The following is a 27,723-nucleotide window of genomic DNA, read 5'->3' on the forward strand; positions in this document are numbered from 1 at the left end:
CACACTGAGCAACCAGCTAGATGTTTTCAGTTTTTCCTTTTTAGGAGAGACGCTTAGACTGATAACATTACAGAGAAGATATTTTGGTTGCAATTAAAAGTAAAGTTAAGAGTCACGTGAGCCAACGAAACTGAATTTTCACTACAATCGTCTTTAAAATAAGACGTCTGTACTGAGAAAAAGATGTCTTGACGCATGCTCAATCATCCAGGTAAGTAAATCCCAAAAGGTAGATTCTGTTCATCTCGGCGTAGCGTTTTCAATGGGAGAAACGTTTCATCACTCATCCAAGTGACTTATTCAGTTTCAGCTGACTGCAGGTTTCCCCAACCTTATAAACAGTACATGTTTGCACAATAACTGAAATCAGCCCACCGAATGAACAATGGGCTGAGGTCATTTCTTTGATCATTAATATGCAAATTGTCATGACCATTGATCAACAACCACTGATCAAGGCCCATTGGTCAAAGATCATGAGTACCATTCACAGAGAGTTGGGGAATGGCTGCAATCACAGCATTGTAAGATGGCAAAAGATATAACCTTAGGCCCCCTCCTTGACTCCCCATCCAGGATGTGCACATCCTCATCATTGAAAGTGTCCATTGGCCTGTAGGTGTAAATAGACTGCGGAGTCTTGCCCTGAAAAGTTAGCTCTTCTGTGTTGTGCCATCCACTTCGACAGAGGTTGTTTGGTTTCCCCGATGTATGTATATATATATATATATATATATATATATCATTGCAATCCTACACCACAGTTTAAGACCAAAAATGTAATCTGAACTTTCAAGCATTGCAATTACTTCACTGACTCGACAACTTCTTTCTTGTCAGGCAGACCGAGTCATGGGATAGCCTCAGTTAAAAACAAAAACAAAACCCTGTGTGTTGCATACTTGTCACAAGCATTCATACCATCTCGGCTGGTGCTTAAACATTGATGAGACAACCTGTAAGTGTGTGTGTGTGCGCGCGCTGCTCCCTGAGGGATTTCAGCCCCCCTCACTAATCTGTTGTAGTTTCATTTTCAGATGAGTACAGAAACTGTCCCAGTTCAGAACCAGTTGTTAGAAAGTTTAGTTAGCAGGTGCCAATGAATGCCAATACACTGAACGGGACTTGCACTTAACAGCGTACACTATATTACTCTGTGTTGGGGGACATGCGCAGTGTGTTTTTTGGGTCAAAACAATTACTGAGAAAGATGCCTGCCACTACATTAGTGTTATCTTTGGAGACCTCTTTGGAGCAATAACATAAGTAAAATGAGATTTACCCTACAGCAAGAAACTCAAGGATGAAGCACAGGTATGCAACACAACTTTATTGAAACTCTTGAAGCAACATCCATTTACAAACAAGGAAATGGGAGCTTGTTGAACGTAAATGCCTTTTTTTGGAGCCAAAATTACAGAAAAGAACAGGGGAAAAAAAAACAAAACAAAACAAAAAAACAACAACTCCCAGGGATTGGACCAGTGGCAGGTGTATTTTTTAAATACAAAAAAAATTAAAATAATTAAAAAAACATAACTTATGAAATCGTTCAAGTTTACAGGAAGATTGAGACACAGGGCATATGTAAATCATTGATTTACAGTTTAGCTTGCGTTTGAAACTTTAAATGACTTCCAAATATCAAAGCAGGCATTACTTTGATTTAAGAGATGGACGAGAGGGAAAGAAGAAAAAACAAAAACAATGGGCGTGAGTGAGATGGGGCAAATGCATTCTCGAATTCTGGATTTTCAGTGTGGTGCAAGTTAATCAGTCACAGTCATTATGAAAAGGCCTTTTCAGGATCGCATTGCTTGAGTGCTGCCTCTTGACACTCCTCTGGGTCCCTGACCAGCTCCACGTTTGTAGTTCTGCTGGTAACCGTCCTAACAAAGAAAAAACAAAAAGGAAAGGGATGTTTTAGAAATTGTAACAACAAAACAGCAACAAAGATCACGTACAGTTTGAACACTTCTTTCATACCCTCTGATAATTCCCATTTGAGTAATCCCGAGGTGTGCTGTACTGAGTTTGTCCATATCCCGAGTTTGGAGAGTTGGCGAAAGGAGCACGATAACCATCGTAGCCACCTGGAAACACAAAGACACAAATTAGAATTAATGCATGAGAAACTCATGCTACCAAATACAAATGTGTAATAAAAGAGAACGTCCTGGTCGCGGAACACTGGACCAGCTCTTTATCCTCTCCAGGATACTTGAGGGTGCATGGGAGTTTGCCCAACCAGTCTACATGTGTTTTGTGGACTTGGAGAAGGCATTCGACCGTGTCCCTCGGGGTGTCCTGTGGGAGGTGTTGCGGGAATATGGGGTGTCTGGCCCATTGCTACGGGCCATTCGATCCCTATACAACCGTTGCAAGAGCTTGGTTGGCATTGCCGGCAATAAGTTGGACTCGTTCCCGGTGGGTGATGGGCTCCGCCAGGGCTGCCCTTTGTCTCCGGTTCTGTTCATAATTTTTATGGACAGAATTTCTAGGCGCAGCCAAGTGGCGGAGGACTTTCGCTTTGGTGGCCTCAGAATCTCATCTCTGATTTTTGCAGATGATGTGGTTCTGTTGGCTTCATCGGGTGAGGGCCTCCAGCTCGCACTGGAACGGTTCGCAGCCGAGTGTGAAGCAGCGGGAATGAGGATCAGCACCTCCAAATCTGAGGCCATGGTTCTCAGCCGGAAAAGGGTGGAGTGCCCACTCCGGGTCGGGGATGAGTTCCTGCCCCAAGTGGAGGAGTTCAAGTATCTCGGGGTCTTGTTCGCGAGTGATGGGAGAAGGGAGCCGGAGATCGACAGACGGATTGGGGCTGCAGCTGCAGTAATGCGGACGCTGCACCGGTCCGTCGTGGTGAAGAGGGAGCCGAGTGTAAAAGCGAAGCTCTCAATTTACCGGTCGATCTACGTCCCTACCCTCACCTATGGCCACGAGCTGTGGGTAGTGACCGAAAGAACGAGATCGCGGATACAAGCGGCAGAAATGAGCTTCCTCCGAAGGGTGGCTGGCCTCTCCCTTAGAGATAGGGTGAGAAGTTCGGCCATCCGGGAGGGGCTCAGAGTAGAGCAGCTGCTGCTCCACATCGAAAGGAGCCAGCTGAGGTGGTTCGGGCATCTGACAAGGATGCCCCCTGGGCGCCTCCTGGGTGAGGTGTTCCAGGCATGTCCCACCGGGAGGAGGCCCCGGGGCAGACCCAGGACACGCTGGAGAGATTATATCTCTCGGCTGGCCTGGGAACGCCTTGGTATTCCTCCGGATAAGCTGGAGGAGGTGGCTGGGGAGAGGGAGGTCTGGGCCTCTTTGCTTAGGCTGCTGCCCCCGCGACCCGGCCCCGGATAAAGATGGATGGATGGATGGAAAATAAAATAAAATAAAGAAATGAACAAATAAATTACATATTCAGTCTTGTTTCAAAGTGAAACCACTAACTTACAGCTGAGGGTGTTATCATACCTCGGAAACCATTTGATGAGCCTCTGTATCCATTGATCATGCCCCGGGCGTTGCGAGGTCCACCACGAGACATACCTCTGCTGTTATAGAAGGACTGAGCCTGCCTGCCAAAGCCTGGACCCTGCTGGGAAGGCTGTTGATGGCCTCCAGGTTGGTCTTGGGAATGGAAGGCACCAACTACTAAAAAATAAACCAAGATAGCAAGGGGTCCAAAACACAATAACTCAGTCTGTAGTTGAACAAGAACATGCATTTAAATAAAGTTTAACTGCAGTGCCGCCTCTAGGAAGGGAAAAAGGAAAAAAAGAAAAAAAAAAAGAAAAAAAAAAAAATAGACAGGAAAACTTAAGTTGCGAAGATAAAATTTAAAGTCTGCCCACCAGATTGCAGCTGTTCTGGCTGCATCTCCGTCTGCTCCACTGGATGCTGTGGCTGGCTGCTAAAGGCCTGGTTATTGTAGCTCTGATACTGGCTGGCCTGGTTCAAAGCCTCAGCCTCATTAGCTGGTGGGACTGGAGCATTAAGGTTGAACACCTGAGGGATAAACAAAACCCACATTGTTATGAAGCCAAAAATCAGAGGAAAGGTCACATGGTTATTAGGAGTAAAGTCCACTGCCACCCATTTCCTGATTTCAACTGTTCTGCTATAAACGTATTTTAAACGCAATGTGATAAGGTCACTTCAGGACTCAAAACAAACAAAACAAACAAACAAAAAAAAAAGTAAGTCATTAATGAACTTCTGTTGTGACTCCAGTGGTGAAGAGCACTCTGTGCTCCAAACAGCTGGTTTATCCACATGATGCGCTTGATGCTCCAGATTTCAGTAAAATTTCTTTAATCACACTCCAAGCATGGAAGGGGAACAGCTGCACGATGCACGAGAACTGTGAATGCTACAACACCACAACTGAGGGTATCCAACCACGTTCCACACATGCATGCTAAAAAGCAGCTTGTTTGTTGTATTTGGCTGAACAGCGTGAAAAGTTGACAAGTGTGTGAATGTTTAACAAAATTAGAGGACCAAAGATATGGAAAACAGTGCATGTGTGGAATACATGAAACAAAGCAGAACCCCACATGGAGTAAACCCTGAAATTGCCATAAAGAACAACATGGTTTTAACACCGGCTATTTTATGACATGAGAAGCAGTTCATATTTATACCTCCAAAAACAAAAAAAATCAAAAGGAAGCAAAGCCTTACTGTCTGCATGGACTGGAATGGTGCTGCGTTGACATTGATGCCACCACTGTGAGGAGCTTTGGAAACAGGCTGGAACACCGGCGTCTGTGAGGCTGGAGGGAGAACTGTAGAGGGTGGAGGCTGCTCCGACAAAGACATGGAGGGCTGTTGAGCAGGGAAGGCATAATACACATCACATTAAAAACGGTCAGCAAAATTTCACATGACTGCAATGAGCACTTCCCCACCTTTCAATGGAAAAACTACTCCATATATAAAGAGTTTAAAAATTAAAGCTTTACTGAAGTCCCACCACAGTTTACCTGGATGGGGTCAATGGATTCTGCTGAGGGTCGAGGATCTGGTGTGTGTGAGGTCTGATACATAGGTGGTGGTGTTGGAGATATGATTGGAACCTGTAAACAGTAGGAGTAGAAATTACACCCATTCTCCATACAATTTCTAACAGCATGTTTGCTTATATTTAAGTACTTACTTGTGTGGGCTCAGGTTGAACAGGAACAGAGTTGGGTTGTGATAGCCGGGTCTCAGGATGAACTAAGACAATTTAAACATTGTCAGACCTGACATAACTTAAAACAAATAAAATAAAGACTGTTTCTCTTTGGTACAACATACCTGGAGGACACCCCATCTGTGGCACCTCCATGTTTTGGGCAGGTTTCATGGGCTGCGCCGATACAATGGCTGGGTCAATAGGCTGTCCATCGAACTCCAACATGGAGTCCTGAGAATAGAGGTAATTAGTACCAAGTTACAACATCCAAACACAAACAGCAGTGCTTTCAACTAAATCCACACCTGCATGAAGTTGTACGTCCCCTGCATCTGCGCCATTAAGTCTTGCACCACCTGCTTCCTGGCCATGGGGTCAGTAGGAGGCGCAGGAGACGTCAAGTTCATTGGGTGGGTATCCAGGGCAACAGGGGGCGCTGCAGGCTGCACAGGCTGCTGCTGCGGTTGCTGCTGTTGTAAGGCAGCAACTGCCTGATAGTGGAAGGGGGAGAGGACAAGTGAGTGAGAAATGCACTGAACGAGAACCACTGAAAAGTGGTTTAATGTTCATGAAAAGTTGTATGCATTCGTATTCACATCAGGATTAGTAAACCAAGACATCACAGATTAAGACCAAAAATGTAATCTGAGCTTTCCAGCATTGCAATTACTTCATTGACTCGACAACTTCTTTCTTGTCAGGCAGACCGAGTCATGGGATATCCTCAGTTAAAAACAAAACCTTGTGTGTTGCACACTTGTCACAAGCATTCATACCATCTCAGGGTGGCGCTCAAACATAGATGTGACAACCTGTAAGTAGACAAAGCCAGAGTATATATATAGAAATGCCCCGGATGTGAAAAAGATTTACTGCTCCCTGAGGGATCCCCCCCTCACTAATCGTTTCATTTTCAGATGAGTACAGAGAAATTGTCCCAGTTGAGAACCAGTTCTTAGAAAGTTCTGTTAGCAGGTGCCAATGAAGGCCAATACACTGAGCAGGACTCGCAGGGGGGAAAAAGTCTGGAAATGATAACGACTTCTATCCTGAATCATAGTTGGTTAATCAAGTCTTTAATGAAAAAATAACTGGCTTCAGGATTAGCACACAAACTCAAATAAGTAAAAAGGAGTTAAACTGTTAGCCACGTACTGCCTAGAGCAGAATCAAAAGCTCCACAGAGCTCTATAGGTAACTGCATACTGAACCATTTAGCAAACAGGTTACACCACATTTCTTCAGCTGCACTTAAAGAGAAGTGTGGCTGCTGTCATCACAACCACCACTCCTTGAGTTTAGCAAAACATGTGATAGACTGGATTTAAAAAATAAATAAAATAAAACTTCAAGTGTTGCCTAAATCTTCTTCAATATTTATCCCCAAATTTTCAAGTTTTTGAAATAAATAAAAGTACAGAAAGATTACCCTCTAATGAGAGAATGAAAATGTTAGTTTCTGCGATAGCAGCAGCCGCTAGTTGTTTTTTTCTTCTCTACAAATTTCTGTTTCATGGTCATGTTGCTGATGTTTTGAAACAGCTTCAGAAGCCAGAATTTACAAAAACACTGAATTAATAAAGACTGTACAAAAAAAACCAAAAAAAAACCTCTTGGAGATTTAAGTACAAGCAGAAGATGTATTTTCTTTCAAAACATTTAATTACTACTACTAGCTTTGAGTTAGCTCATTAATTTTCAAATCTACTTCATAATTACATCATACCTCCGTTTCTCGGGTCCACTCGTCTCCCTGTTCCTTCTCACTGCCGCTGTATGTGCCATCTGGAATGAACTGTCTGTTTACAAACTGGAAGTAATAAAGCAAACATCAGCACAAAGATGAAAATATAATAAGCTCCCCAGATTTTGATGGAAGAGAAAAACTTGCTCTCACCTCTGTTGTTTCCACTGCAATGGGCTCTGTGAATTCCTCAATTATTTCAGTGTCTGTAAAGAGGAAAAATTATTCAGTGAATGCTGTGATGACTTCTTTATTGCTGGATTATGTTAGGACTTTTTAAGTGGTAAGACATCAGAAAGTGGTCAAGACCTGGATCGGCAGTCTGCTCTTCTGCTTCTGACGATTCAGCTACTACTGCAGGTGCTGCAGCAGCAGCTGGCTCTTCCTCTTCTTCTTCCTCCTCACACACTCCATTTTGGTGAGATGGAATCCGGTCAAAGTACCCACTCAGCAGAACCTGGTCCAAAGTTTCCTTCAGTGCCTTGTCTAGCAGAGGGGGTGACAAAAAAAATAAAATAAAATTCAGCATTTCAACAGAAACTCAAACCATCAAAGCATGCATTGAGCTGCCACGGGAATAACAAAGTGTCAGTATTAGGACCTTTGGATCAATCGATGACTTAACAGGAAGTGTTTCTGATACACTAAGGAGAGCTTAACAAGCTAAACTCCAAACGAGATGTAACAATACTGAGTTTCAATTAAATAAACACTGAGCAGTGATGCAAGCTTTACATCCCACACTAAACCTGAACTTCCACTTTTTAAAAAAGATAAATGTGCAAATTTGAGGAATTTCATCAGTAAAAAGACCACACATTTAGTGACTGCAGCCTCAAAATGTTTTCCCCCTGCATCTTCCACAGGAATCAAAGCCAAAGATCAGTGTTTTTATTATTACTTTCAGAACTGCCTCTGAATGAGACATTGTTGTCTAGCTAAAGGTTAAAATGGCTTTACAAAACAAACAATGTTTTTAATCACGATGTAGATGGTGGTGGATGCATAGTAGGCAAATGCACACATTAACTGAACTGTTCTACAAAGAAAAGAACACAAGCTAATCATTTCTAAATGTGAATCCCTTTAAAAGGTTGATTCATGTAGTAGAAAATGGCATTAGTACTCCAGCTTTCCTCAGTTGGACACAGTAGGGCTCTGGTAATTTCCAAGTCCAACTTTCAAAACTGTTGAATTCAGTGCTACTCCACCTTTAGTCTCTACAACACCACATACAGACTAAGCCTACAAACATTTGCAATAAAAATAATAATTTAAAAAAAAAAAAAAAAAAAAAAAAAAAAGATGATTCCCTGCAGCTCAGTTTTTAGTACCAAAGCCACATTAATTAACACCACCACGAACCACTTTGCTGAGCAATATTGTAAACAGATTTTTATGACAGTAGTAGGATTTAGCCTCCCCCTACCCTACTTCAATATGAAATAATAATAATAATAATAATAATAATAACCATAATAACAACAACAACAATACACAACAGCATTGGCTTTATACATATACAGTCATATTCTTCAGGTACAACAGCATCAAAAATAGCACAATATTTCCTATAAATATGTATCTATTCATATACATGTTTAGCCAATTATCCAATTCTGCGTCATGTGGTGGGCTGGAGCCTCTCCCAGATGTCAGATGAGAAGCAGGGTACACTGTGGCATGGTCACCAGCCCACTGCAGGGCTAACACAGAGAGACAACCATTCATGCTCACAATCACACCTCTGGCCAATTTATAATATACTAATTTATTTAACAGACATGTCTTTGGACTCTGGGAGAATGCCAGAGGACTGAGAACCTAGATAAGCTCACAGAGAACAAACAAATACTGCACAGAAAGGCCAATACAAGTATCCCTAGTATTGTTGTAAAACAGCCTCCAAATGGGATTTTTGGCACACATAAATATGAGGGAACTTACAGTCTTAAGTTGCTTTAAATCTATGAACTAAAAAGTATGGCAATGTGAAGACTGATGTAAGTTTTAAAAAAAAAAAAAAAAAAAAAAAAATCTAAGCCCATACAATGGAAACAATTTTGGTAAGAGCTTACTGATTGGATTATAAATCCAAACATGATTTATAATTTTCTTGAAAATGGTAGAAAACCTTCAAGATGATTCATGCATTTATGCTTTTGGATCTTCAGCCAAAGCAGCCCAGTATCTTTTCTTTCTCTGCCTTATGCTTTAGGTGAAAAAGTCTGCTGTCACTTTGATTAATCTCACCCTGACTCTCTGAATGAGACCTCTGACTGACAGGAAAGGGTTGAAAGGTGTCACAGTGAACTGGGTCACCAGTATCCTAATGTGGCTCTAAAAATCTGACTAGTGGAACCACAGGCGACAGGGCTGCTGGCACCCTGCCCTACTGCTGAGTCAGGATAAGCCCACAGCTCTCAGCCCCCTAGCTGAATGCAGTAGTGCGAGGCTTCAGGTCAGATCGCTGAGAATGCAGTAATGCCAATAGCCCCAAGCCTTGATTATTCACATTGCTGCATTAACAAAAACACTACATGCACATGTCATTAATGTATTAAGACTGACTTACAACCGGAGTAACTTTTGACCAGGCGCATTGATTTGGGATCTCCAGATTCGGACAACTACTCCCAAAGTATGCGACAGATTACTTATGACCAGCTTCAGTGTGATAAAAAGCTTACAGATGACTGTTGTGTCACCATCCATCTGATAAAATGTCCTGCCAACAATTTTCAGTGCCAGCTGGGCATCTAAATAAAGCCAATTTGTCTTGAATAATGACGCCCCTTAATTCTGCAATAAATTTTAGCAAGGCTGCAATTACATTATTTCAAGTATTATTTTACTTGACATTATCTTTGATAAGCTGAACTGCTTGTCTATAAAAAACTAAAAGGAGAAATAAAATGCTTTAGCTAATTGGCCAAAGCAATAGAGAAACTAAGAAACTGAATAATACACCAGAGTTGATTACTACGGAAATGAGTTAAAATTTGGCTTACATGTTGTTCCAACCACAGCCTTGTCCTTCCCTTCCAGCAGGTCCCAGAGGTGAACAGATGCATCTTCATACTGATCAGCGAGCCTGCACAGATAAAAATAAGCGCTTAAAATCAGCTTTTTATGGGGAAAAAGAAAACACAAAACCCACAACTAGGCACAAGTTTTCTGTATCATTGCCTTAGACAAACCTGATGTTTTGGTCACGTTCTGGCCCCACTAGCTTGTAGAACTCATCAAAAACTGCAAGGTCTGCATCTGTCAGCAGTGGTGAGCCACCAACTCCCTGCTTCAGGTCCTGCCGCACAGTTTCATCACCCAGCCGATCAAGGATGAACTGCAGCTCCAGAACCGTCTTCAGCCTTCTTTGCTCAGCTTCCTCCCGCTGCAGCTGCTCCCTCCTTGCAGACTTCTTCACTACTTTCTGGATCTGAGGATAATGAGTATGAGCCACAAAAGATCAAGTTATTACAATCCAGGGTGTACACATCTTTGATGAACATTTCTAGAAAATTAAAACTCAACCTTACATCTTGTCCCAATGTGACAAATGTCTTTTGCAACTCTCGGGCAAATTCCAAGTTATTCATGACTTCCTGGTACTTGGAGAGGGCTTCCTAAAAAGATGAAGGAACAGATGTTTCACAAGTTTTACATTCCTTTTAAAAATGATTTTGGTTTCCAAGTACCCACCAGCTGGTCCTGATTAAGACCCTCCCCTTTATTCTTCCTGACTTCATAATCATCCAGTTTGCTCTGTAACAAGATGCAAAAATGCAACAAACAGTTTAAAGATTAACCACAATGTAGACAACTGGTTATTGTCAGAAATTCAGTTTAGTCAAGCAGACCTGGAACAAACCGGTCAATAGTCCTCACCTTTTTCTTCTCCATGTTGCGCACCTTCTTTTCAATAACAACAAGAACTTGCTTCAAAACTTCAGACTGTCCACCAAGTGCAAGATTGCCCATTGACCCTGGAGCGGATCCCACATCTGGGCTGGCAGACTGCACCGTCCTGTTTGCATTCATTGCTGAGGGCATCTAGGAATTGAAAGTATAACAGTTCAGCTTTTGGTGACAAAAATATTTTCATGTACTCAAAAAACAGAAAGAAAAAAAAAAGTATAGTGGAAAATACTCAAAACTATCTGTGGACCACAGGGAACCGTGTCATTGTTTTGCTTCAGCTAAAGATAACTTTTATTAATGACTAACCTGAAAATCATCTTAGGTTAAATTATTAATTTCACTCAAAACCTTCAAAAAGGACACACCAAATAGATCCTCTTAGGCAGGATCACTGCAGATAATTTTCTACATCAATAAGAATTACATAGATTCAGCCACAGCAGGCCCCTGACTCAGCATTTAGTGCCACAGCAGATTTAGGCTTCATGTTACCTTAAAAACAACAACATATAAATAATTCGAATTAATTTCAAGCAGCAAAATACACAGATTTTAAGTGGTAGATAGTTTTTTACAATATAAACATGATGACTTGACTGGAAGTTGTAATAAGCAGATATCCAGAGTTAATATATTAATAACTGATAAAAAAACAACAACAAACAAAACTGGGAATAAAGTATCAGAATATGACGAGTAGAGAAGCTGCAGATTTGGATTTATTTTTGCACTGTGCTTCACAATTTCGACTGAATTCTTTGAGAAAACTGTTGCTATCAGTCCCTATACTACATGAGATACCGTCATGTGCATGCTAAGGTGGGTCTGGATGTACTAATTGCTGGATGGGTATATTTGAGAGGTTAACTGAAAGCTTTATTAAGTTTTCCTTGTGCGTACTCTGGAGAGACAGCGAACTATTCTGCTTAGAATGTAAAGCTCCTGATGTATATTCTTGACACTTAAGTTCGTAAATGAAACAGTCAACTATACTATACACGAAAATAAATATGGTCACTGGTGAATAACATAACTAGAGCAACTGGCCCAAATAACACAGCAGACCTAATATATTTTTTTTAACATGATGTATTATAGCTGTAATTTAAGTGACAGTGAAGTTAGCTATAGTTTTGTAACAGTAAGTGTTCAAGACAAAAACCCTAGGCCTTAAAACTATTCTCTAATAGCATCTGGCTAACTTTAATCCAAACTGCGCAGCCTTGAGAGATATCATTTTTCTAACCCCGCACTTTCTCCCCGTCAATATAGCTTCCTCAGACCTCGGGCTGTAAATCTATACCACTCGCTAGCAAGTCTGAGCCTCCTCGGCAGTACGGCCAGCTTGCAGATCTCATCTCTTCGATTTGGTAAAATGGCCTTGGCCGCACTACCGTTAGCACACACCACTGACTTAGCATCTGATAGCTACAGCAGCGCGTGCTAGCCACAAGCCGGCCGCCGGGAGACCCGTTGCCTCGATACAGCGGCTCCCGAATGACCCACCTTGCTGTTTTATATCCACAGGGGAGCTCGGCAGCGAAAAGTACGAAAAGGCCAAGTTGTTATTATTGTTGTGTTGCTTTATTTTTCTCTTGCACTCTTGTGTGGGATCCGCCCCGCCGGCCTCACCGACAACTGAGACGGTTCGAAAGAAGAAGAAACTCTTTATAAAGGCGAAGGTCCGTTTTTAGCTATCTTAGATATGCCTGAATATATATACGCGGAAAAATCACGAAAAAAAATATTTTTATTTAACGCAAACAATTAAAAAAGTCAGACTTTACCAGTAAGAAATCAATAATTAATCACTTAAATAAATGGAAAGTTATAAGCCAATTAAACGTTTGCAGTTTCTATTTGTGATCAGGCATAATTGTCTCCAGCCTCCAGACAGAAAATCTGCACAATCATTAGCTTTGATTAGGCTATCATATCTTTCCCTGTGCCTCGTACAGTTTATCCACTGCTACTCTGAGCACCACCTCACACCTGCTCTACAATCTTTTATAGCAGCAGTTCAAAGTTATATAGATCATGTAAGTGTGCATTTAAATATGTAAGATGGCCTGTAAGACCCCTAAGAGTTCAGAAGTTTCACTTGAGTTTATATATATATATATATATATATATATATATATATATGTATATGTATATGTGTGTGTGTTTATACTTTCTCTCTGTACTCAAGCTTTGCATGTAATTAATTTTGCCAAAAAACAAACAAAACAAACAAAAAAGGACACAATATACAAATTTAAAAGTAACATACTACTTTCCTTAATTGCATGTTTTAAGGTCAGTAGTATACAAAAGTCTTGGACCATCCCTAGGAAAGCTTCAACAACCCTGAGAATCAACATTTGTATATAATGACTTTAAACTGACTGGCTGACTTTATACTGACTGGTCCCTTGGAGGCCAATCCATAACTAATACTCTTTACTTGTGTGTTTTTTCTGTCCAGGTATGCTTTTACTGTATTGGCACGTGTTTGGGATTATTGCCATGCTAAAAACTGAAGCCATTATCAATCAGACACTTACCAGATGGTATTGCATGGTGTCTTAAAATTTGTCTGTACTTTTCTGCTTTGCAAATTTCATCAATTTTGACAGTATCTTCAACTGCACTGGCTGAAGAGCCATGTCATCTACACTGTGTTTTGCAGATGACTGTAGACACTCACTGTTGTACCTCTATCCTGACTTCCTTTATACAAACTGATAACGATTTGAGATTCATGACTCCATACGACCTGTTACCACTGATTTTCAGTCCAATTCTTGTGTAATTTGGGATACCTTTTCTTCTTGTTCCCCTTCCTTGGGAATAGCTTCTTGACAGCTACCATTCCAGTGAAATAATTTCTAAGCACATACGTTTTAAATAATGTTCATATGCTGTGGACAGTTCTTTTGGCCTGCCACTTATTTATCCTCCACTTGTTCAGTTTCCTCAGATTTTTTTAAGGGCACACCATACCAAGATATACCAGGTCTCTTTGGGAATCACCTTGATAGTGCAAAAATTCTACATTACGCCTGTGAGTTATTTTTGGTATTTTTCATAGATTCAACTAAACGGGAAAAAATAATGTGCTAGGTGTCTGTTATATGTATACACAACAATGGTCCTTGAGTTAGGTGCCTTTTTATGCTTGAATGATGCATGGTTAAGTAACAAATGGCTTAACAAAAAACTAACAAAAAAAAAGCCCAAATCAAAACATTACAAAAAAATCCTCTGAAAATGGTGAGGTACAAGGACTGGACTGAACATAAGTGAAAAAGTAGCCAATGTCCAACTAAAAACGTGGCCCAGCAGCATGCTTTGGAGACTTAAACTTAATACTGGCAGCTAGCTAGAGAGCTATGATGGATATAACAACAGGCATGATATGTTTGTGTTATATTTTCAAGAACTTAAAATTAGAAATCATCTTAAAAAACAATCCTGAGGAATTGTTTGAGAACATTTACAGCCTCATTGTGATGGACTGGTGACCTGTCCAGGGTGTACCCTGCCAAAGCTGGGATAGGCTTCTGTCCTCTGTGACCCTAGATTGAATAAGTGGATGAAAATAGACAGATGGAATCTCCTGCACCTCTTTTGTCATGATTCCAAGGTCTAAAACCTGCAATGCAGTTTTTTATATGAAAAAAAGTATTTAAGTTAATATCTCTATTTTACTTTTATCCATTTTAGAATAATAAGTGTCTAGTTCTACAAGCACCTAAACAAATAGATTTTAACAAATGTAACAACGATCTTACAGGGTTGACATGTTCAACCAAAGATAGTTTTTAGTTACTTATCACCAGGTGGCAGTAAAGGTCAATATATGATCAACAAATATTGATGCTGGACTGAAGTGAAAGTTTCACTCTTCCCTTACATGGAAATATGTTGACCAGTTTTTAATAAATGTAATTACTCAGACTTCAAATCTTTAAAAATGTAGTTTTTTATTTATAAATGAGGATAAAGGACTCACGCTAACAGACAAATGGACTTGATTAACAGAATTAAAAAAACAACAACAACTGCTTCTGGATTTTATTTTTTTTATTTTACTTTACACAATTTCCATGTAAGTTACATACCAGCTTGCCAGTCAAGCTTACCAGGAGACTATTGAAAAGAATGTGTAGCCAGCTTTCTGTTGTTTTGCCAAATACAGGAAGCAGTTAACATGTCTGCACAGCTTTTTGATTGCAATGTTCCACTAAAAGTGTTTTCTTTTAGGATAATAGTGATTATGGGAGGATCCCAAGGGTAAATGAAGCTCCCTTTCAGTGACTCATTTCCGCAGCCTGCTATATTTCAATCGAACAACGACTGACCAGCTTTTCTAGTAGAATTCTAGGGTGGGTCCTCATCTGACCTCTGACCTTTACAACAAAACTTTTTAGGTTAAAAGCACAACTCAGTGCTTTGTGGTGCCAGTAAACAATAAAACATTTCTAGACCTTTTGCTGTTTAGGAGGGGCGTGCTAAACCAGAGCTAGATATCATTTCACTTTAGATTGGACAGGAAGTAGTCGTTTTTACTGATGCTGTTCCAGAGTTTGCACAATCGTAGAGTCAACACCATGTCCATAGTCTTTTACTTCAGGAAATTTTCCTGCAAGCACTTTCAATATTTTGTTTCTTGGGAAATAAATTCCCATTCTTTGCTGAATGACTAGCTTCTGTATGATTTTACTGTTTGCTTAGCAGCAATGTTTTTTTCCCCCCGACATTCCACACTGCTTTCAACTCCATAATGCTCTCAGTACAAAACAGGCAAAACAGGAAGTTGGACATGCACTTCCCTAAAGGTTGTCTACACTCTTAACTGTTTGCTCCCCAACTTGTACCCCAGAGAGGAATAAAAGCTGAAAATAGCAAACCACATTTCGCATAAAAGGTCACTATTGCCCTTATTTTAAATGCTATAAAGTTCAAAGCATGAAGTGTGAAAATCCCCCGCCTTTCAGTTTTATTACAGAGGTAGGGTGACACATGGATGTCAGATCTACAGTAATGTGCACCTCCTTTCTGGTGGCGTTTAAGAAGCGTTAAAACAGAGATATGGGTTTTACCACCCAGTCACAACAGCCTCGAGTTGTGTATGAGAATACTTTCTCCTATCACCCCGAGCCATCTGGAGTCTAGCAGTCTATCTGGGAAACCATGAGAAGGGTGCCATCGTGCATGTAGAGGAGTAGGAAGTGAATGCAATGTGCACCAACCCTTCAGGAAAGCTTCGTCTCTGCATGCCAGTTTGAACATCCTCTGGGCTCTCTCAGTCAGCTCCACAGGAAGTAGTGGATGACTTGTGTCATGCCAGTACTGATTTTGTCTTCTCTCTTGTGTTTCTCATCTGTCATGAATTTGTTCATGTGCTTTGTGTTAATGCCACGTGGCATTCTGGAAGGATTCAAATATTATCACTACACATGTATCCATGGGTAGTATTGATTGTGAGCTTCAAAACCTCCTTTGTTTAATTGTCTCAGAGAGGAGAAAGTTAAAATACCAAAAACTAAAAAGACTATTACAAACCTCCCCTCCTAAATGACACAATGCAAGCACTGACTGAAACTGTTGATCTTTGGCACCGTAAATTGGCACTCAGTCAATAAAACTTTAGCTGTTTAATTCATTATTTGATTATTTTACATCATTGAAAGCTCAAGAATAGTTTCTTGGCTGACTGCATGTAAAGACTGTTTATGACAAGAAAGAATGAACTTTAAATTTTAATATTAAACTATATGGATGGGAACTTTTCAAAGTACCAAAGAAATATTAATTAAACCATATGTGCAAATCATTTCATTACAAAGCCAAAGGAAAATTGCATTGTGCTGTTGTTGTTCATATGGATTCAGCAGGGATACTTACTTGATCCCCTGCTGAATTTGTATGTTTGCTCACTTCCAAAGATATGATCAGTATCTAATTTTTATGGTAGCTTTATTTTAATGGAGAGAGACAGAATATCGACCAAACATCCAGAAAGAAAGAAAAACATGACTTAATACTTGGTGGAGAAATTCTTGTTGCAAACATCACTAAGATATTTCTTGTAGTTAGTCAGGTTTGCACACATCTCAAGAGGATTTTTGGCCCACTAGTCTTTACATAAACTCTCTAAATACTTTAGGTTTCTTTGCTGCTGCTTAGAAACGTTAAACTTCAGGTCTTTCCACAGAAGTCTTACAGGATTGAGGCCTGGAGACTAGCTAGAGCACTCGAAGATGTTAACATGCTTCTTCTTTAGCCACTCCTTCGTTACCTTGGCGATATCTTTGGGTCATTGTCATGCTGGAAGACCCATCCACAGCATATCTTCAGCGTTCTGGCTGAAGAAAGGAAGTTCTTGTCCAAGATTTTATAGTACATGCTCCCATACATTTGCTCCTCAATACAGTGAAGTTGTCTTGTACCCTTAGCATAAAAATAAACCCAATGCATAATGTTTCCACCTCCATGCCTGACTGTAACGATGGTGTTCTTTGGGTCATGCTCACTTCTCTTCCTACAAACATGGCTGGCGGACTTGATGCCAAAGAGCTTGATTTTGGTTTCATTTGACCACAGCTCTTTCTCCCAAGACTTCTCTTGCGGGTGAAAGTTTTCAATCCATTATAGTGTAGTGTGTTGACAATGGTGTTCTGACTGTGGTCCCGACTTGCTTCAGATCATTAACAAGCTCCTCACATGTAGTTTTTGGCTGATCCACAACCTTTATCATGATCATCCTTACCCCTTGAGGCAAGATCTTGCATGGAGCTCCAGATCGATGCTCATTTTATATTTCTTCCATTTCCGAATAATCACATCAACAGTTGTTATCTACTCACCAAGCTTCTTGCTGATGGTCTTGTGGCTCATTTCAGCCTAATGCAGGTCTAAATTTTTGGCCCTGATATCCTTTGCCAGATTTTTGGTCTTGGAATGGAAAAAAATGATTCAGTGGATAGTTGTGCTTTGTATACATAATAAGTTGAGATCAGGAGTATCTGTAATTGATTGACTGATTGTAGCTTATGTGCCACATGGCACATGTGGATTTTTGTTCTATATTCTGTCTCTCTATCAAAATGAAACTACCACAAACATTAGAGACTGTTCATTTCTTTGTAAGTGAGCAAACTTACAAACTCTACAGGGGATAAAATAATGATTTCCTGCACTGCATATAAGCAAGAGGGTTTAACTGCATGACATTTTTATTTAGTGAAGATTAAAGTCACTATACTCAAAATGGTCCCTTCATTGTGTTATTGTGTTGTACAAAATCTGAACGTGTTTCTCATCTGAAGGATTTGTAGTTTGAATTTTATCTCTGTCAAACTGCTCTGTTTTCTGCGTAGCTGGCACACAACAGCCATGCTCACCTTGCTCCTGGGCTTTCTCAGCTTGGTATCAATCCAGTGAGTCTACTCAGCTCTAAAACTGTGTGGCCCAAGGATGCTTTCAGCCTTCATCTTAGAGTTCGCCTGTGATCTTTTTCTGTTACATTTGGCTGCGGAGCTGATTCTGGGTGCTGGAGTTTAGGTGCTTTATCTTCCCTGTCCAGTCAGACTGCTGTCGGTGTCCCTCCCTCTTACAGGCAGCCCTGAGGCACTGGCAGGAGATAAGAGAAGGGCCCACAGCAGCTCTGGTTTGAAAAGGAAAAGCCATGAGGACACCAACTATGTAGAAATATCAATGCATTCATTCCCCAAAGAGGCAGCTTTCACAAGCTCTTTCTTTTGGATTATTTCTAAGCATAGCTTAATCACATCTTCCTCCAGCTTCACGATTTCTCTGAGCTTTGTGTGAAGAATCAGCAAGTACACATATGAGGGTTTTACCCTCAACATAATCGTTAAAACGTCAGATGGAAATATTAACATTAAAGTAATTACTAGTGAGTTAACTGGTGGATGGACTGCTACTTATATAGTACTTCATACAAGCACTTTTTTGTGCTTTTTCCACACTTTTCAAAAGCAACTTCGGGTTCAGGATCTTGCCCAAGGATAATCTGGCACGCAAACCGGAGCAGCCAGGGCTCAAACCAATTAGTAGGTGACCTGCTGTACCTCCTAAACTACAGCCACGCCAATTAACCTTAAAATTATTAGTTTAGAAGATATGTGATGCAAAGTTATTGCTCAAAGTGTCTGAAAATACTCTCGTGCATAATCAGTGATCTAAGATTACATTACAGAGAAGTTATGCAACAAAAATAATAAATAAAAAATAAAAAGTAAGGGACTTCCCTGATTGTCTGAAAAGGCCCTGGCAACCATGTTTACAGCTGTGTGTTTATGTAGGACCTCTAAAATGTAAAATCACAATTCAGGAAGTAAAATGAAGTCCTTGGAATTTGCTTCTAAGTATAATATAATAAATCCACTGAATTCAAGTTCACATTACTTAACGCAGTGATAACCATCATCGTCTGAACCCTGACAGAAAGTGACCGTCAAAACCTTTTAGAACTGGCAACACCTGGGGCATAATTATGAGAGAAAACACAAATACTCCTCCCCAAAGAATTAGAGCGTGCCACTCTTTATCTTTCGTCTTATCTGCACTCTGGCGAAGCAAAGCATAATAATCATTAGCCTCAGTCACGACCCACCCCATGCCTGACAGAGCAAGGCCGTGTTAAGCTGTCGCTTTAAGACCGATTTCCCCCCATTGTCAAACAGTCGTGAGCAGGAAGAGGAAAACGAAAGCACAGCCTGACAAGCGAGAGAGAGGGGGTGTGAGGAGGGGAAGGGGGTGTGGGAGGGGGGTGTATTTAAAACACGATGCTGCTGCTACTGCACAATAACGGTGCCCGCTGCTTCATGTGGAGTCGCGCGCCTGTGAAAAGGCACGCACGGACACGGAGAGCCACGCAAGTGACCTTCTGATCGCATCAGACGGCGTGTGCATTTTAATAAAAGAGCGGAGAGGCAGCAAAGTCCCTGCGGGGTGAGGAGTCACACTTGGAAGAAAAGACGCGAAGTCTCTCCGCGGGTCACTGCCTCAGGAAATGATGACAGTGTCCTCCATCACGGCTTAGCCGCTTAAAGCGAACACTTCGCGTCTTGCGGCCATTTCGTCTGGACTCAGCTGCCTTCGATTGAACACGTTTGAAAGCCTGACGCGGGCTGCTGGTGGTGCTGGTGGTGCCTCGGAGGGGGAGCAGGTGCAGCGCCCGCACGCAGCTTCGCTTCGCGGGTCCCCACTGAGCTTGCTGGCCGGTGACTTCAAAATCTAATCTGGTGGACCAGGCTGGACATCATCTTTGAAGAATGACATCCACTATAGAGAGGAAGACGCTGGAGGCCAGCGAGTAAGTAGCAATGAATGATGTTTAAATAATGTCATTTCTGATTCAAGTAAAAGTATCCGTGACGCATCAGCACTCACGGGACAGCCACAACTCTCCGGTGAGACAGCTCCAGAGAGCTGGTAGCATAAGGTCTGAAGTATCCTGCTGTTAGATTAAAAATGGCAAAGTTTAAGAACAGAGTGATGTGTTAATGTTAATGTGAATAATAACAAAATGAAGGTCCTGCGAGGAAAAAGTGGAGCGCTAAGGCACTCCTAGCGTAAATCGACATTTAAAAAAAAAAAACAATGTTGTGTGTGACATACTTTTTATTAGTTAGCGGTTTAATATCCAATGGCTCCCTCAGGTGGATGGGAATAAAACACATCTGTGCACACAGCTCCAGCTCAGATATACATGTGGTTGTGTAGCACTTATTAGATACAACACAGTGTGAATATTGATGCAGAACACTAACTGTGCCTTTGGATCAGGAAATGTTTGGTTTATTTGCATAATAATAGCAAAATATCAACAGGTTACCAACAAGTATGTGTCAGAGCTAGAACAGTTCTTTTCCAGTATTTGATTCATCAGTTAGCAGAACGTTTGAGAGATCTGCATGTTACATTGACTAACTAACCAATCACACAACTGAGGGAAACCTTTGCAGATTAACTGATGAAGGAAACAAAAATTTGATGCAGCCCTAAATCCTTATTGCTTTTTTTTTTTCCCCCAGGGAACCAGTGGATGAGGTCCTCCAGATGCCTCCATCTCTGCTGACATGCGGTGGATGTCAGCAGAGCATTGGTGACAGATTCTTCCTGAAGGCCATCGAGCAGTACTGGCACGAGGACTGCCTGAGCTGCGATCTGTGTGGCTGTCGGTTGGGAGAGGTGGGTCGTCGGCTCTACTACAAGCTGGGAAGGAAACTGTGTCGGAGAGATTACCTCAGGTTGGTTCAGTTGGTAGTGATATTATGAATTAATCAATTAGGTCGTCTAAATGAGGTCTGGTCAACATGTTAAAATGTCCTAGCATGGAGCTTAAAGCCATAAGCATCAACATTAAACCAAAGTAGACTGAGGATATTGAAGTCTACATGTAGTAGAATATATTGATGTTCGCCCTTTTAGTTAAGAAAAAGATGCACTTTTTGAGATGCACTAGTATGTATATCTTTTATCACACCTTAAAGGCTCATGGAGAAACACTTTGGGCAAGTATAGAAATTTCTAACCTCTTTCCTGCTGTAACTTTTTTATTGACGAAAGTGTGGACAAGTTGAAATAGATTCAGGAGAAGAAGGCAGGTCTCTGTTAAAGAACTGATAAAATTTGATATGATATGTAGCTGTGTGGTGCACAGCCATATCAGGTAAACACATTTACCTAAGATAAGATCAGGAGGAGATACAAAATCAGGCAGACCCACTGGTGTACTCCTAATACGTAATGTGCTCTCAAATATGTAGTATCAATCAGTGGCAGAACCTGTATGATTGGACCTGTGAATGCTCTGTATCACCACTATAAAGGTATGTGTTGCTTTGATGACGATGCATTTCCACTTTATGGTGAAAAATATGGACCGAAAGTAAAGCAGATCAGTACAACCTATCTGTAAAATAAACAAACAAGAAGCAGGTAATGCAATGCTTCGATACTTCCGCACCATTTCCCAGAAATTCAGCTCTGATCCATTTATTATTGCTAATAATTGCTAAAAATCGTGGGTGTTTGTGTGACATTTTCAGCTTCTGAAGTTGAGCAGGATAGAAAAAGTCTGTGAAGCACTGGTGGTTTCTAACAGCTCAATCCCTCAGGCTCAGGGGAAAGATCCAGAGTACCTTAATGGAGATACTGTCAGTCTCTCTTACAGCTTCACATCATTAAGAGCGAGTAAATGTTTTCCATCTTCCTCCCAGTAACATGTTGATGTCCTCTCATCCACTCAGGCTTTTTGGCCAGGACGGTCTCTGTGCCTCCTGTGAAAAGAGGATCCGAGCGTTTGAGATGACGATGCGTGTGCGGGACAAGGTTTACCATCTGGAGTGCTTCAAGTGCGCTGCCTGCCAGAAGCACTTCTGCGTGGGTGATCGTTACCTTCTCATCAACTCAGACATTGTGTGCGAGCAGGACATCTTTGAGTGGACCAAGCTCAACAACAATAATATGGTTTAGGAGGATGTCTTCTTCCCCCTTGATTCAAAGGGAATGGACTACTGATAGACATTTTATATTTAAAATGGAGGCTTTATAATGCATTTGAAATCAATATGGAATCATTAAAAAAAAGCAAACGAGGGGCTCTGCACGTCTCCCTGATGGGGACTAATGAAGACTGCACCAGCAATAACCGAGAGCTTTTTTTATTGAAGGCAAAAAATAAATGCTCCAATACTGACAATGTTTAAAAATGCAATATTGGTCATTTGTTGTACACTGGAACAAAAACAAGATAAAAAAAAAAATTTGTCCAGTTTCTTGCAGTCTTTACACTGAGCAGATCAGCAGTTTGTCTTTTATGGATTTGTAATTTCTTAATACTTTCCCAGCGCTAATTATTTTTGAACTTTGTTAAAAGAATGCGTCTCTCTCTAAATCTAAACATACATTAACTGAATGCTTATTAATTGTAACTGTAATATGTTAAAGCAGTGGTTGTCAGGCTTTATTTTGCATGCCTCCAGTAAGAAGCTGAGAAGAGATCAACCACCTTATCACTTCCACCAACATATATTTCTTCGTATTTTTATGAAAAATTAACGAAACAAGCATTGAAGCTGAATTTAAATCAAATTCAAGTCATCATTATAGCGCTCCACTTCATTCATTCAACTTAAGTTGATATTTTTCCACATACAACCAAGGTCCACTTCACAGTTTGTGAAACAATCTCTTAAAGTCATTGTTTGCCTGTGGACAAATTTAAAATGCTCGAACGGCCTGCTGCACTGGCTGATTCACTAGAAATTAGGTGGAATGAATGAAGTGGATATGTGCCAGGTGAATGCTGTGTCTGTACATCTATGATCGTTTCTGAAAGTTTACAAGAAAATTTGTGAGAATTTATTAGGAAATTACAGACCTGTAATTAAAGCATTACCTGATTTTCAAATTATAAATGAAAAACAACATCCACTTATTAAAAAAAAAAAAAAAAAAAAAAAAAAAGAGGGTCTGATCAGAATGATTATGTATTACCGGGGTGAACCGGTGGCGCCCTCTAGTGGTCAAGGAACCCATGCAATTCTTGTTTTACTGACTTTTCAGAGGTTTTGCATGCGTCTTTTGTAATTTTACCTATTCTCTGGACATCCATTCAAGACTTTTTGTATATTAACCTTGAATTTATTTAATAAATGACAATTCAGAGCAATACTGATAATCTTTGGGTGTCTTCCTGGCAGTCACAAAGAAAAAGTCAAACAGCTTGTGAGATCGTGATGCAGATACAATTTGTAACACGTTATTTACCAGAATAACAGCAAATAATGCGTTAATTATGGTCAAGATAATCTCTTTATGCTCCGAACAGGAATGGCAAATCAGAGTTGGAATATATACTGCACATTGGTCACAGCAACAGTAAAACAAACATGCTAGGAAGTTATCTAGAATGTAAACACAAGAAGCAGAGATTTGAAGTACCACTTAGTACCACTTTGACCAACAGACAACATGAAAACCAGCTTCATCTGTGTCGTTTGCATCCTGATAGGTTAAGTGAGTCATGACTATAACTGCTTAAAAATAAAACGCAAACATTAAACTATAATCACCTTGAGTAATAGATGTTAAGTTAATGTATTTCTTATTATGATCAATATTTTGTACACAACATCTCAGAAGCTGAAAGCAGAGCGAAGCTGCAATAAATCTGATTAAAAGCTTGTTTTATCAAGCTTATTAGAAGGTGTAAATAGAAGGATTTGGCAACTAAGTAAATAGATACCAATTCTTCAACCCAGTTTTTAGCCACAAGAGGTCACTAAATGATTTATAAATTCAAGCTTAAAATAATGACATTTCAGTTTGTTTTAGGGGTTTGTTTGTTTTTTGCCAAGGAGAAGGAGAGCTCCCCAATAAGATCAAACTCGTCTGACATGATCGATGAATCCAAGAGACAGAAACAGAAGAATCTTCTAATGAAGTCATGATGTCTGGGGCTGTAATGCTCAATCCTTTCCTTACTCTCACTGTCTGTCTTCAAAGCTGGGACACAGTGTTTTTTCTCTCTCCTCACGACTGCCAGCTGACAACTCACTCTGAACTGGCCACAAAGCATGCTCCTCCAGTGCCATCCAACAACGTCCTGCCATCCCCAGTTATCTTTACTGGCACCCGCCAGTAATTGAATCCATGAACCGCTCTGGAATAAAGGCGCCTGACCACACGATATTAGCTGGTGAGGGAGACCGCTTAAGCTGGCATTAAGAAGTGGTTGAAAGATGTGATTGGGAAACAGTCTGCAACAAAGGAGACATAGGAGAGACTAAAAAGGAGAGAACTGGGTGAAAAACCCATGTCAGAGCACAGAAGCTCCAGGATGATTAGCTGGGTCTGATAGTTTCCTCATAGAGAAGGAAGGAATGAAGAAACAGACCAAACCCACCCCAGACGGGGATTACATTCTTGCTGAAGGAGACACTTGTGGGGAAAACTAACGAGTTTTACCACAATAGAGATGGGAATACACTAGATGGGCACCCAGAGAGATATAGGCCCTGTGCTCGTTTGGGGGTCTCCAGAATCATCAGTGTGGCATTAGGCAATGCTTCAGGAATGGTGCCATAGTAAAAAAAAAAGAGAAAAGAATAACAAAGAAAACCTAAAAATCTATGCGGTGGTCTCACCAATAAATCAATTCCATACTGAACACCCGGCTTGATATGAGTAGCACACAGCAGAGAATACCATCTACCATCATCATTTTTAAGAATAATAAAAACAATGGGGTTGTTTCATTCATTTATTCCTGTCTCGCCATCTGACCACAAACGCTTTGGAAGTATAAAACCTTACCACAAACAGGTGGCAGGTTACTACAAACTAGCCTTAGCATTTAGCTTAGCATAACGGCACACGGGTCAGTAATTTCTTTGAGCCTCTGCTGTTTGTTGGGCCAAGAAATAATATATCATAACACCTGCAGAGCAATAAATTGTCCTTTTAACTCTCTGGCTTCTGTATGATTTTAACAAATGACACGTAACCAGTTAATACATAGAGCCTGGCCTGTGTTTGTGCTTTCCCGTGGTTTTAGATTTGATGAACAGATTGGAGAGAAGCCTAACCTTCTCAACTGCACAGAAACTTCTGACAATTTGAGGGAAACTTTAGTATAGGGATATTTTCCACAGTTCAAACTACTTGAAATACTCTGTGTGTTTTAGCTGAGGCAGTTGTTCCGATAGAGCGGGCAGGAGACAGTGCACATGATGCCTACTCGCTAGCAATGGATGCACTCGAGTATTAGCTGTGCTATGCACACACTGGGCCAATCAGACGAACTTTATACCACGGAGCTTGTATGTAAAAGATCAGCTAATGTTTAAGCAGGCTATGTGAAGTGTTAGAAAAAAATCAGGTTTGAAGTGTAAGTGTGAAAATGACTTAATTCTCTGAAAAAAAGGAAACGTGGCTCCCTTTCTTCATCTCTTAACTCCCTCATAATCCCAAGCCTACGAAACAGAAACTTGTATTTCAGGGTAATTAAACAATGTTTGATTTGTATTTTGAACCATTAAACACCAAACAGAACATTAGGGTTAAATGAAGGTGTTGTACTCTTTAAAAGGGATGGAGCTGATGGATGGTTATAGCCCATCTCACAACATCCACACACACAACACACTGGCCTACAGAAACTCTCTACATTGGCCAAGCGGCCTGTGTTCCATCCACTGACTCTCCACTGCTGCCCTGCAGGCTGAGCGTTACCAGAGCACTGCATTGACTTGCACTGCAGTCTCAGCAGGACTCAATAAAGCCCTGTGCCTCTTGTGTCATCCCTACCAGCTGTACACAAGGCCGGGAGTGTAGTGGCATGTTTGTGTGCCGAGGGAGGCCTGTTTCATCTCCAGTGCCCGTGTCACAGCAGTCCCATATGGGGAAACCTAAAAACATCCAGCTGTGAGCGCATGGAAACCAAGGAAACTTTTTGAGAATTAAACCACAGCAGCTTGCAGCTTGTTTCTATCAAACAGCTGGCCCCACAGAAACAACAACCACTAGCGCTCACTCTGGTGCAGTGTGCAGCATGAACATTAGATGGCAGTTCTTCTCCAGGTAGATGCTCTGTGTCTTGGGTGGCGCACGACAGGAAGATTAAGGGAAAGCTGGTTTTCATATGGATGCCAGTTCAGGACCACGATTAGAAGTGAATTGGAAGTGACGACCTACACTCAAAGCTCTGTAGACATGAATGAAAGTTCAGCAACACCTCTAAAGGAAGATGTGGTTGGACAATTATCTTCAGCACCACAGCGATTAATCACAGTGCGGCCTGTCAATGTCAAAGCCATCTAAAAAAAAAAAAAGAGCAAAGTGCTATTGATCATGCCCGCCTTGGGTTTCACTTGCACTCACACTTTATCAGATGGAGCTAATTGGGAACATATTTAGTCTGAGGTCCTGAGAGATGTGTCTGTCAGGAGTCACATTCCTGCTCCGATTCTCTGATAGCCCGTAGCGCCTGCAGTCTGGCTGCAGGACAGGCTGTGGGAGTTAGGGTTTGGGGGGGTTGGGTTGTAGGGATTTGGTATGGGAGCAAACTTGGACAGAGATAGGTGAGTAATAAGCGTGCATCCTTTAACTCTCTCCGGGCATGTCCTTCTGAACAGATTAAATATGTGCCGAGGATTTATTAGGTAGAGAATATCTGGGGCCCCAGAAAAACTCCATGACTGAGTTCCATCCACATTGACTTTTCTCCCACTTTATATTTTCTTTCTTTTTATTACACACAACCTCTTTCACCTATTCTCATCTACCTTCCCATGTGTTGTTACCCCACCATGTCTTTTTGAGTCTTTTAATCTTCCCCCTCTTATTGTCCTTTCAGCCAGCCATATGTACAGACGTGTGACATGATGGAGTCTGATTATGATGATGTTTACCACTTTAGCCTGGAGGCCTCATGTCAAGAGGAAGGCTGAAGAAGTACAGAGCAGAATCATTCAAATCCATTTACTCAATCAAATGCAATAAAGCAACAATATAAAAGCCCTGCACTAAAAATTTTATCACTAAAAGAATGCTGTAATCAGGCAGCATAACAAATTGAACTATTCAGGCTATAACTAGACTACATAACTCCTTAATTCATAAGCTAATTGTTTTTTAGTTTCCTTAGTTTTTCTCATGTCTTAGGTAGCTTCATTTCTCTCCGTATAATTGAGGTAAGGTGGCACAAAATGAAAAAAACAGCATATTCAAGTAATAGTACTAAAATACTAGTACTAATAATAGTCACATAATAAAAAGTGATAAAAAGAAACTCAAAGCTACCTGTTAGCTTAGTTAGCTTAGATCTGGCCCTATTTAACCGAAGTTAGAAAATAAGTGAAATTCA

General features: G+C 40.8%; 2 protein-coding genes across 3 annotated transcripts; one reads left to right on the forward strand and one right to left on the reverse strand.

The window, feature by feature from the left end:
* Positions 1-1,315: 1,315 nt before the first annotated feature.
* On the reverse strand, positions 1,316-12,499 carry caprin1b (cell cycle associated protein 1b). 2 transcript variants are annotated; one of them, XM_085462165.1, is made up of 18 exons: positions 12,342-12,499; positions 10,803-10,967; positions 10,617-10,679; positions 10,454-10,540; positions 10,115-10,353; positions 9,926-10,008; positions 7,224-7,400; positions 7,068-7,120; positions 6,897-6,980; positions 5,476-5,661; positions 5,293-5,401; positions 5,150-5,211; positions 4,977-5,069; positions 4,675-4,818; positions 3,843-3,996; positions 3,463-3,642; positions 1,987-2,093; positions 1,316-1,889 (listed from the first exon to the last, which is right to left on the reverse strand). In XM_085462165.1, exons 2-18 carry the CDS (start codon positions 10,965-10,967, stop codon positions 1,803-1,805), a joined length of 2,073 nt encoding a protein of 690 aa, XP_085318291.1. In that variant the 5' UTR covers positions 12,342-12,499; the 3' UTR covers positions 1,316-1,802. The 2 variants fall into 2 exon arrangements, with proteins under 2 accessions (XP_085318291.1, XP_085318290.1); XM_085462164.1 differs by lacking the exon at positions 12,342-12,499 and having other exon boundaries at positions 3,463-3,639.
* A 7,115-nt stretch (positions 12,500-19,614) lies between these two features.
* Positions 19,615-23,526, forward strand: lmo2 (LIM domain only 2 (rhombotin-like 1)). The gene is made up of 3 exons (XM_085462166.1): positions 19,615-20,163; positions 20,885-21,100; positions 22,103-23,526. Exons 1-3 carry the CDS (start codon positions 20,123-20,125, stop codon positions 22,326-22,328), a joined length of 483 nt encoding a protein of 160 aa, XP_085318292.1. The 5' UTR covers positions 19,615-20,122; the 3' UTR covers positions 22,329-23,526.
* The last annotated feature ends 4,197 nt before the right edge of the window (positions 23,527-27,723 follow it).

Source organism: Copadichromis virginalis, linkage group LG7 (genome assembly GCF_057382275.1).
Source record: "Copadichromis virginalis isolate Kocher_CV1m ecotype Utaka linkage group LG7, C_Virginalis_male_GT1.1, whole genome shotgun sequence".
Classification (NCBI taxonomy): Eukaryota; Metazoa; Chordata; class Actinopteri; order Cichliformes; family Cichlidae; genus Copadichromis; species Copadichromis virginalis.

What these genes read in the sequence shown, in the direction of transcription:
- caprin1b (XM_085462165.1), bottom strand. Translation starts at nt 10,967, where the DNA reads ATGCCCTCAGCAATGAATGCAAACAGGACGGTGCAGTCTGCCAGCCCA. An exon ending in AGAGCAGACTGCCGATCCAG is followed by an intron (nt 7,121 to 7,223) that starts GTCTTGACCACT and finishes TCCTCTTTACAG; the next exon opens with ACACTGAAATAATTGAGGAA. An exon ending in AATCCATTGACCCCATCCAG is followed by an intron (nt 4,819 to 4,976) that starts GTAAACTGTGGT and finishes CCTGCTCAACAG; the next exon opens with CCCTCCATGTCTTTGTCGGA.
- lmo2 (XM_085462166.1), top strand. Translation starts at nt 20,123, where the DNA reads ATGACATCCACTATAGAGAGGAAGACGCTGGAGGCCAGCGA. An exon ending in AAGACGCTGGAGGCCAGCGA is followed by an intron (nt 20,164 to 20,884) that starts GTAAGTAGCAAT and finishes TTTTTCCCCCAG; the next exon opens with GGAACCAGTGGATGAGGTCC. An exon ending in TGTCGGAGAGATTACCTCAG is followed by an intron (nt 21,101 to 22,102) that starts GTTGGTTCAGTT and finishes TCATCCACTCAG; the next exon opens with GCTTTTTGGCCAGGACGGTC.